Source organism: Tachyglossus aculeatus, chromosome 16 (assembly GCF_015852505.1).
Source record: "Tachyglossus aculeatus isolate mTacAcu1 chromosome 16, mTacAcu1.pri, whole genome shotgun sequence".
In the NCBI taxonomy this organism is placed as follows: Eukaryota; Metazoa; Chordata; class Mammalia; order Monotremata; family Tachyglossidae; genus Tachyglossus; species Tachyglossus aculeatus.
This window is the reverse complement of record NC_052081.1, coordinates 21,296,559-21,306,864: the sequence shown is the minus strand read 5'-3', so window position 1 is coordinate 21,306,864 and position 10,306 is coordinate 21,296,559. Positions and strand designations below refer to the sequence as shown.

Sequence of the window (10,306 nt, the reverse complement as noted above, 5' to 3'; positions counted from 1 at the left end):
GGGTCCCGATCCGCGCTAAAGCGAGAAGGGACCGTCAGTGTCAAATAGGCCATCCCCTGCCTTGACCTGGACGGCTTCATTTCTCCCTACCGCTTGTCTTCATTTGACTCACTACAAGTAACTCGGTGTTTGCACAACATGGAGATTTTACAAGCTTGAATAAACATCTTGAATCATGAGTTGAACAGTGCATTTTTCAGGTGGCACCAGAACTTCGCTTCTAGTCTTAAGAATCAATCAATCAATCATATTTATTGAGCGCTTACTATGTGCAGAGCACTGTACTAAGCGCTTGGGAAGTACAAATTGGCAACATATAGAGACAATCCCTACCCAACATTGGGCTCACAGTCTAAAAAACCGGTCCTCCAGAAATTCTTTAAATTTAGATTAAACTTTGGAAATGTAAAGTTGATTTATGGTTATAATTAGTTTTAAATGAATTGATTAAATGTCTCATTAGCTCCCGAGAATTCTAGCTATGACTAATATCTAAAAGTTAAATGTGTAGGCTGTTCGATGATAGCGATGATCACTGAGTAAGATAAACAACGTTACATCGACTTCACCTTTGGCTCCTTTTTACTAAGAAGCGTCCTAAAATTGGGGGAAAAACGATCACTTGGAATTATTGCTGATGAGATTATGGTTTCTCTACAGCAGAAAATTGCTTCCCCTTTGGAGGTAGAGGGTGGAAGGAGAAAAGGCAAGGAAAAGGATGCTGTACTACAAGTTCATCAAGCATTGCAGGGAGCATAAGATTCAAGATACCTGTCTTTTTCAAGAGTGGCAAGGATGATTATCGTGTGGAAAGAAATTGCTTGTAACCTGCTGGGACCTTCAAGAGCGTTCTTGGGTTTTTTTTTTTTTTAATTGCGTGACCTGGATAACAGTCGACCCTTAAGAAGTTTTGTTACTAAGTAACCCTGACTGGGAGGATTTTATTTGATTTTAAGAGGATTTTTGTTTACAATTTTGAAGTGATTGGGCATAAAATAGACTAGAGAAATGCATGCCGCCGTATATTAACTGGAAAGTTTGAATGACCGATTGGGTCTATCCTAGTGACATCACATGCATATTTTGAAACTGTATTTTTCTGCTCGAAATACCAGATCATTTGTTTGAAAAGACAGCACGAAAGCGCATCATTCCGTACAGGTCAAGTATCTTCTGACCATCTAAGATCAAGTATAACATCTTAAAATGTTTTCTTCAAAATCTCTGTCATCTCCTGATGTGATTTAACAAAACCAAGTGGATCATTAAGAATAATACCAAAAGGCAAAAGAAAAAATCACAATGCAATATTTTTAAACCCTGGGTCGTGAGAAGAAAACGGAATGACATTGTAGAAGAGTCGGTTCCTTCTATTCATATTTAATGACGATTTTATATTTTTAATTGGAAAGTGCTCTAGGATTTATGATAGACGGAATTTGATTTTATTTCAGCAGGCTTTTTTTTTTCCCAGAATCTCACCGGTGTTGTTTCGTACTGCCGTCTAGACGCCCTGCCTTAAGAATCACGCTCGAGACGAGCGGCAAACGACTTGAAATAGCTCATCGTCTCCCGGAGAAATATCCTCCCTCGTAACGGCGGGGTAAAATCCCTACCTTGTGCTACATGAACAAGAAATCGTAAAGGTAAAGTTTATCGATCGGCTGGTGGCTCAGATGTTCCCACTCTCCCCCCTTCCTTTCCCACGAACACCCGACGTTCAACGAGGAACAGGTGGTGGCTGCGATCCAGCCCGTCGGAGTGCCTGCGATTTGAACAGCAATCGCCGGCGAATTTCCTTTTTGTTTTAAACGATTGGCTTTTCCCCACTGCACGTCCGAGGCTGCAGGTGTTTCTGGCGCTGGAGGAGCGGAGGAGAGGCTGCCTCGACGCTGAAAATCAATCAGGCCTTTGGTTGTCCCGTCACGTTTCTATCAAACGGGAGCTGCCGTTTGATCGCGGCATTTAGCAGCACGCGAAAGGTGAGCATCCGTCCCTCTCTTCCCCTCCTCTTCCCGCCTTCGAGCCTCGTCTCTCCTCGTTTGGACCCGAAATATCAGGCAGCTTTGTCCCTCCCCGGGCCGTCCCCGTCCCCCCACCCCCGCACCTCCCCCCGGGGAGCCATTCACATACACAGCCACAGTCCAGCGGCACCCAGTTACCAAACGATCCCGACCATCTTTTATTTTTCTTTAAAAATATTTACAGTTCTGAGATAGTCCCCTTTCGTCCTCCCCCAGCAGTCCCCCGGCCACCGCCTTCCTTCCTTCCTTCCTTCACCACCTGCGAGCCTGCGGAAGGACCTGGGCCTGCTGCTCGGAATATCTGTCTTTTTCTCTTTTATTTTTTTAAGTCCCTCCCTCCTTCCGGAGGGGCAGAGACAGAGCTGGACCGGATCCCGGAGCCGGGAAGATGAACGCAAAAGGACGGGTGTTAAAAGTGAGGAAAATCCGGCTCTCCGACGCGGGAAACCCCCTCCGGCGGCCTGAAATCCTACCAGTCCGATCAAATCCAAGAGAAGGCCAGGGTCCCATAAATAAAAAATAACGCATACACACGGTGTATGTCTTAATATCTCGAGAAGCACACTGCCTTCGGATCGCTACAGACGGGGGGATGCGTCGATTTCAGGCGGTGCAGGGAGATGGGGAAGAGGAGGGAGAAAGGGATCAATCTGGCAGGGAAAGGGGGCGAGCCGGCGGGCCGGTCAGTAGTCGATCTTACCGTAGAGGTTGTAAAGCGGTAAGGCGGACAGGTTGCTGCCCGGGTAGTAGAGAGGGGCGGGGAAGGCGAGGGTGCGGGGCACGGGCACCCGCAGCAAGGAACTGTCTCGGAACACGAGGGGCATGCCCACCAGGGTCTGGGCCGAGGCGTGGGCCACGTTGGCCGCCTCCAGCTCGGCCGCCAGCTGCCGCTTCCACTTGTTGCGGCGGTTCTGGAACCACGTCTTGACCTGGGTCTCGGTGAGCTGCAGGCTGGAGGCGAGGCAGGCCCGCTCCGAGCTGCTCAGGTAGCGCTTCAGGTCGAAGGTGGACTCCAGCTGGTACACCTGGCTGCGGGAGAACACGGTGCGCGTCTTCTTCTTGGCGGCGCCCGCCGACGGGGCCCCCGCGGCCGGGAGCTTCTCGCGGCCGGCCTCCTGCGGCTCCGGCGGCGACGCGGCCGGGAACGCCGGCCTGGCCTGGCTGTCCGGCCCGGCTCCGCCCTGGGCGGGGGCGGCACCTTGGAAGGAACAGGCGCGGGAACGGTAACCGACGGGCCGCCGCCACGGCCCCGCGGGACAGCCCCGGCCCGTCCCAGGGAAAGGAGCTCCGAGGGAAGAGCGGGGAGAAGCGGCCGAGGACTCACCCAACTTTTTGGGAATTCCCTCCACCCTCCTCCTCCCCCTCCTCCATCTCTCCTTCCTCCTCCTTATCTTCTTCCTCCCCCTCCTCCTCCTTGTATTCCTCCTCCTCCTTCTCTTCTTCCTCCTTCTCCCCCTCTTCTTCCTCCTCTTTCTCCTCGTTCTTTTCCTCCTCCTTCTTCTCCTCCCCCTCCCCTCCCTTCTCCTCTTCCTTTTTCTTTTCCGCGTCTCTCACTTTTTCCTCCTCCTCCTTTTCCTCCTCCTCCTTCTCCTCCTCCTCCTTCTCCTTCTCTCCCCTTTTCATAATAATAATAATAATAATGGCATTTGTTAAGCGCTTACTATGTGCAAAGCACTGTTCTCCTCCTTTTCCTCCTCCTCCTCCTCCTTCTCTCCCCTTTCCTCCTCCTTTCCTCCTCCTCCTCCTCCTTCTCCTTCTCCTTCTCTCCCCTTTTCTCCTCCTTTTCCTCCTCCTCCTCCTTCTCTCCCCTTTTCTCCTCCTTTCCTCCTCCTCCTCCTCCTCCTTCTCCTTTTCTCCCCTTTTCTCCTCCTTTTCCTCCTCCTCCTCCTTCTCCTCTCCCCTTTTCTCCTCATTTTCCTCCTCCTCCTCCTTCTCTTCCCCTTTTCTCCTCCTTTTCCTTTTCTTCCTTAACTTCTTCCTGTCTCCCTCAGGCCCCAGGCCCCAGGCCCCATGAAGAACACGACAAATAACACAAGAGGCGACCAGCCTCGCCAAAGAAAAGCCAGTTCGGCCCGCCTTCCGGACTCCGCTCCTGGGCCCGTGGGCCCGTGGGCCCGTGGGCCCGAACTCTACTCTGCCACAGAGGCAGATAAACGCCGACTTGGTAATAATAAAAAGTGATTTCTCCCCCTATAATAACTGAACTTGAAGATCTTCTCATGCTTTATTGGGTGGCATTTCACAGTCCGTTTGTTCAGAAATAATGCTAAGGACCGGCGCCCGCTTCCCCCGCCCCGCCAGGAGCTGCGAAGGTCCCCGAAATGCACTCGCTGTCAATCATTTCAAACGGCTAATCGTTCGGAGGAGGGGGAGGGGGGGCAAGCAGTGACAGAGACAATCCGAGACGGAGAGACAAACGAAATAGAGACGGACAAGCAGTGGCCGGCAAAGAGACAGACAGACAGCAGTGACCGTGAGACGCAGGCGGAGAAACCGATGAGACAGACAGAAGCAGTGACGGTGAGACGGAGGCAGAGAAACCGATGAGACAGGCAGACAGACAGACAGACAGACAGACAGACAGACAGACAGACAAGCAGTGATGGTGAGAGGGAGGCAGAGAAACCGATGAGACAGGCAGACCGACTGACAGACAGACAGACAGACAAGCACTGATGGTGAGAGGGAGGCAGAGAAACCTACGAGACAGGCAGACAGACAGACAAGCAGTGACGGTGAGACGGAGGCAAAGAAACCGATGAGACAGACAGACAGACAGACAGACAGACAGACGACAAACAGTGACGGTGAGATGGAGGCAGAGAAACCGATGAGACAGAGAGACGGACAGACAAACAGTGACGGTGAAACGGAGGCAGAGAAACCGATGAGACAGACAGACGGACAGACAAACAGTGAAAGTGAAACGGAGGCAGAGAAACCGATCAGACAGACAGACAGACAGACAGACAGACAGACAAGCAGTGACGGTGAGACGGAGGCAGAGAAACCGATAAGATAGTCAGAGAGAGAGAGAGGGAGACAGAGAGTGTGACAGGGGGGAGACAGGCGAGAGTGACTGGAGGCGAACCGAAGCAGAGAGCCCAGAGGAGACAGAGGAGAGCCCCAGAAAATCATCCATCCGTTAGGCGCCGCCCGGGAAAACGATTTCTGGTCACTGGGGGCGGGAGGGGGGGTCCGGGGGAGGGGGACCGGGGCTCGGGGGCCTTCGGAGGCGTCTCCCCCGCTCCGCCTTCCCCTCTGCAGAAGAGGCGGCCTCGGGGGGCGCCGCCGGGGCCTCCCCACCGAGTCGGGTCCCGGGGAGAGAGGAGGAGGAGGAGGAGGAGGGGGCCCCGGGGCCCGGGGGGAGAGGAGGAGGAGGAGGAGGAGGGGGCCCCGGGGCCCGGGGGGAGAGGAGGAGGAGGAGGAGGGGGGGGCCCCGGGGCCCGGGGGGAGAGGAGGAGGAGGAGGAGGAGGGGGCCCCGGGGCCCGGGCCGCCACCTACCGAGACAGGTGAAAGCGATGGGCGGGCGGCGCGGGCGGGTCGGGGGGCTCGGGGGGCTCGGGGGGCTCGGGGGGCTCGGCCGGCCGGGGGCCTCGGGGCCCAGGCTCGAGTCCGGGCAGAAGCAGCCGAGGGGCTTCCAGCCTTCGTCGGGCTCCTCCTCCTCGGACGACACGGACAGGCTCCGCTTCCTGCGGGTCCGGCCCGGCCCCGCCGCGGCCCCCGCCGGGCCCCCCGCCCCGACCTCCCGGGGCCCTTCCGAGGAGCCGCCGCCTCTGCCACCGCCTCCTCCGCCGCCGCCTCCGCCGCCGCCTCCGCCCAGGATGGACTGGATGGTGAAGCTGGAGCCGGGGGCCGCCGCCGCCGCCGCCGCCGCCGCCGGGAAACATTTGCCGGGCTCTTCCTTCCTGCTCATCCTGGGCTCAGAAGGAAACCGGGAAATGGAGAGCTCCCTTTACAGCCGGGCTGGGGGGGCGCGGGGAGGGGAAGGTGTCGGAGCGGGGGGCTGGGGGGAGGGGGAAGGGAGAGGGAGGGGAGGGGGCAGGGAGGAGAGGGGACGGGAGGGGAGGGGAGGGGAGGGGGCGCCGGAGGGGGCGCGGGGATCCCCGTCACGCCCCCAGACGACTGCCCCGCGCTCCGCCCGCCGCGGACCTCCCCGGAGGGGCGGAGGGAGGGAGGGGCGCAGGGGCGCAGGGGCGCGGAGCGGGGCGGAGGAGGGGATGGAGGGAGGGGCCCGGCTGGTGTCTGGGGAGGGGGGTCCCACCCGGGCCAATCCCGGAGCGGCTGCCCGAGCCCGGAAAGTTTCAAACAGGCGGTCCCCGCCCCCCCTCGGGCCCGGCCTCCAGGCGCCGCCGACCATCCGCCCTCCCGGGGTCCCGCCGCCCCCGGGGGGACCGACGGCCGACGACCGACGACCGAAACCCGGCCAGACCTCGCGGAAAAAAAATGAACTTTTCAGCTTCCCTGGCCCCCCGGAGTTCTGGGGTTTCTAGCCTGGGAGCCCGCTGTTGGGTAGGGACCGTCTCTAGATGTTGCCAACTTGGACTTCCCAAGCGCTTAGTCCAGTGCTCAAGAAATGCGATTGAATGGATGGATGGAGCGACAGGAAGACGGTGGAGAGGGGGAACCCAGTTGCCGGTGGGATTGGGGTTGGGGAAGAAACCTGGGAAATTAGGGGGGGGAAAACCCCACTTCTTCATCTTCATCATCCCCACCACCACACCCCTTTATAGGCGGGAGCTGCGAGGGCTCCACTTCCTTCTTCCAAAGACGAAAACACCGCGGCACCGTTTTCAGCCAGGAAGCTCCGAGGCTCCTGGCTGGGGGCGGTGGGAGCGGGAGATTTCGGGGATGAGGAAAAGAGGGCAGGAGATCAAGTGGTCTGGCGACCTAGGCCTGAATGCAGTCCAAGAGGATGGGTCAGGGGAGGAGGGACACTCCCACAACAGGTTGTTGCCAACTTGGACTTCCCAAGCGCTTAGTATAGTGCTGTGCACATAGTAAGCGCTCAATAAATACGATTGATTGACTGATTCCTCTTCCGGAGCGCGGATTCCCGCCAGCCCACAACCCCAGCCCCCTCCAGCCCACCCTGCGAGCCCGAGCTAGAGGGTACCCGACGGCCGCCCCCTCACCCCCTTCCTCCAAGCCTCCAAGAGCCTCGCAGATCCGAGCGGTGGGATGGAGGCTCAGGCTCCCAGGACCATCATCAATCGTATTTATTGAGCGCTTACTGTGTGCCGAGCACTGTACTAAGGACCAGCCGAGGAAGAACCTCCCGGGTTCCGGAGCCGAGTGTCAGGTGGATGGTCACGGCTACATCCCAGGCCTCCCCGTTCCTCCACTGCCCCAAACCCAAGCAGTCCCGATTCCTGCGTCCTCCGGGAGGCGGGTCCATGCGTTTAAGTCGCAATCATGATAATCGTTGTATCTGTTAAGCGCTTGCTAAGCACTCTACTAAGCGCCGGTCGATGCGAGGCCTCTTGGAAGGGACGGTTGGCAAGGTCTTGTCCGATCCGGGCTGGAGACCTGACCGCCGGGAACACGGGACGCTTGGATTTAGGCCCCAACAGTGATTTATTCCCCCCACACCGTCCCCGGTCGACGTGAAAAGGTTAGGGACCGAGTCCCTCGAGCAGCTGATCTCTCCGCGGGCTGCCTCACCTCGGTTAATCTGCCCTGAATCCCCAACCAACGTGCTCAAGAGTTTCGGAGAGTTGACTGTCTCCAAATCGGATTGAAGGGGCCCAGTCGAGCGTGCTTTATCTGGGCCTTTGACGCCCGGCCCAAAAGCGCTGAAAGGGGGGTGCCAGTGGCTCAGGAGCCTCTGGACCCCCCAAACGAAGCGTGGAACCAGAGCACTTGATTCTCTACCCCGTTTTCATCTTTCCCGCAGGCTCACCCGCAGTCCGAAGACGGGACTCCGGGGCCGAAAACGGTATCGACTACGCCAAGCCCTTGGGAGGAAATGGGGTTGTAATCCCACCCCTTCCCCCACCTCAAGCTACAGCAACCTGGTCTTCGACTCACTTTGGGACAACCAACCGCTCCATCTAAAGAGGTGATTTCCCTCTCCCTTTCTCCCTCTCCCCGCACCTCCCAACAAACAAACAAAAACATGGGTTCCGAGGTTGGGGTGGGGAACAGATATAAATCAATAGAGACAAAGGTCGAGACGTTTTAAAATGACATTTTCATTAACTCCATGCGCCATATTCTTCCTGAGATATCGAATAAAGCACTTATAATATAATTAGACATAGTGAAATGAAGACTGCAGCCCGGACCGGCGGCGCAATCTTTAACTACTTAACTCCTTGATAGACTCGTTAATAGGCTAATTGATTAGAGGATGAAGCCGAGACACAGAAGGAGGAAGAGGGATGGAGTGGGGGGGGGGGGACGGGTAGGATGTAGGGGAGGGGCGGGGGTGGTCCCTGCCCCAGTTCGGCCTGCGAGGGGCAGGTGCTGTCCTGTTTTACCACATTAACCTTTTCAGGGCTTTTCGGCAGGGTCGAGACACATTACAAATGGTCAGCTTTAATCACGGTGTCAGCTCATTAACCCGGAAGACCCTGCACTGAAATACAATTTAAGAAATCATCTTTCCTTCGGGCTCCGCGCCAGCTCAGCTCTGGCGGGAACCCGGGACCCGACCGGGCCCCGCCACAGCCCCCGGCATCTGCCCCAGTGCCGGCCACGGGGACGGATGCGGGCTCCACCCCGCACAGTCCTCCCACCCGGGGGGCAGAATCACGCGGGGCTCCAAGAGAGGGAGAGGTCGAAAGGAATTTGACTGGGGAAGAGAGATCTGTGTGTGTGTGTGTGTGTGTGTGTGTGTGTGTGTGTGTGTGTGAGAGAGAGAGAGAGAGAGAGAGAGAGAGAGAGAGAGAGAGAGAGAGAGAGAGAGAGAAGAGGAGAGAAGCCTCTGGGCATACATAGCCCCTCTCCTCCGTATGATACAGCTGTGAATGCAGTATCGTACACTGCACCGTATCAGCCAATCACTACGTTACAACGAAAGTCTCTAGTTAAAAGGACGGTCCATTAAATGGTGCCGAGTTAAATGGGTCATCCTTTATAACGGGAAAAGGAGAAGAGGAAGGGAGGCAGGAAAAGGGAGAGGGGCGAAGGGCGAGCCGAGAGACGAGAAAGGGAGCGGTCACAGTGTCTCCGAATTCAGGGCCTCCCTCTAGTCCTTGCCCCAGGCTGGAAAGATGATGGAGATGGCAGAGGAGCCGGGCTCCGGGGGCTCGAGAGAGGCCGGGAAAGGAGCTCTATTCCGGCCTCCTGCCGAGCGGCTCCGGCAGACCGAGCCAGCTTCGTGCGCTTCGTTCCTGGGGCTAAGGAGGGCAAAATGAGCTCTGTCGCCCCGACCGACTGTTACCTCCCGTCGCCTAAGTCCTTCAGATCCACCCGGCCCTCAGTTTGTGGACGGTCCCTCTGCCTCCTCTCTCCTTTCTCTCCGATCACGTTTTTTTAAATCTCTACAAAGTCTCTTCAGCTTCCTTGCAGCCGGATAACAGTATGTGAAAACCTGGGCTAGAGGAGCCAGGGATTCAAAGCTCTGTATTAGCAGTTCTCTCAGTAAACACGTGTTTTCCCTGAACATTTTGGCTAGAACGCAGATACGGAATGGGAGACAGTTCTCCTTTTGCGTATGGTATGACAGAGTTTGGGCAAAATAATAATTATGGTGCGGTATGAGGCAGAGGGTCCCGGGGAGCCCGGAGGCTGGGGGAATGGGTGCCACCAAATCCCAGGGCGCTCATTCCTCTCTCTGCTCATCCCGAGTCCTCCGGGATGAGGAAGGGTGAGCGGGGGTGGGATGAAGGGGGGGGGGAGTTCATTCATTCACTCAATCCTATTTATTGAGCGCTTACTGTGTGCAGAACACTGGACTAAGCGCTTGGAAAGTACAGTTAGGCAACAGAGATGATCCCTACTCAACGACGGGGGGCGGGGGGGAGAGGAGAGGGAAGGGGGTCCCGGCCTTTTCCAAGCAGTGGCACTCCGGGGTCCTCGGGGAGGGGCCGCCCCAGGCGTAAACGCTCAGATGCCCGCGGGCCCCGGGCCCCGCGCTCAGCGCCGGGAGAATTTACAGTCGGCGCAGACAGGGCGTGAAATCTGCCCTGTCAGAGCTAAATGGGCACATTTTACACGCCCGGTTCAGTCGAAACCGTTCAGTGGCCGCATCTGTCAGGAGCGGGAGAGGCACGGGAACCGACAAACCGGCCGAGGAACCGACAGGAGAGCCCCCATCCCCGGCCCCAGCCCGGCC

The 10,306-nt window shown here is 57.1% G+C and overlaps 1 protein-coding gene across 1 annotated transcript; it reads right to left on the bottom strand.

Annotated features, from left to right (window-relative positions):
* Positions 1 to 2,636: 2,636 nt before the first annotated feature.
* HMX2 (H6 family homeobox 2) lies at positions 2,637 to 5,941 on the bottom strand. The gene is made up of 3 exons (XM_038758608.1): positions 5,845 to 5,941; positions 5,530 to 5,799; positions 2,637 to 3,309 (listed from the first exon to the last, which is right to left on the bottom strand). Exons 1-3 carry the CDS (start codon positions 5,939 to 5,941, stop codon positions 2,708 to 2,710), a joined length of 969 nt encoding a protein of 322 aa, XP_038614536.1. The 3' UTR covers positions 2,637 to 2,707.
* Positions 5,942 to 10,306: the final 4,365 nt, after the last annotated feature.

What these genes read in the sequence shown, in the direction of transcription:
- HMX2 (XM_038758608.1), bottom strand. Translation starts at nt 5,941, where the DNA reads ATGAGCAGGAAGGAAGAGCCCGGCAAATGTTTCCCGGCGGCGGCGGCG. An exon ending in CACCATCCAGTCCATCCTGG is followed by an intron (nt 5,800 to 5,844) that starts GCGGAGGCGGCG and finishes GCGGTGGCAGAG; the next exon opens with GCGGCGGCTCCTCGGAAGGG. An exon ending in CATCGCTTTCACCTGTCTCG is followed by an intron (nt 3,310 to 5,529) that starts GTAGGTGGCGGC and finishes CTTCCCTCGGAG; the next exon opens with CTCCTTTCCCTGGGACGGGC.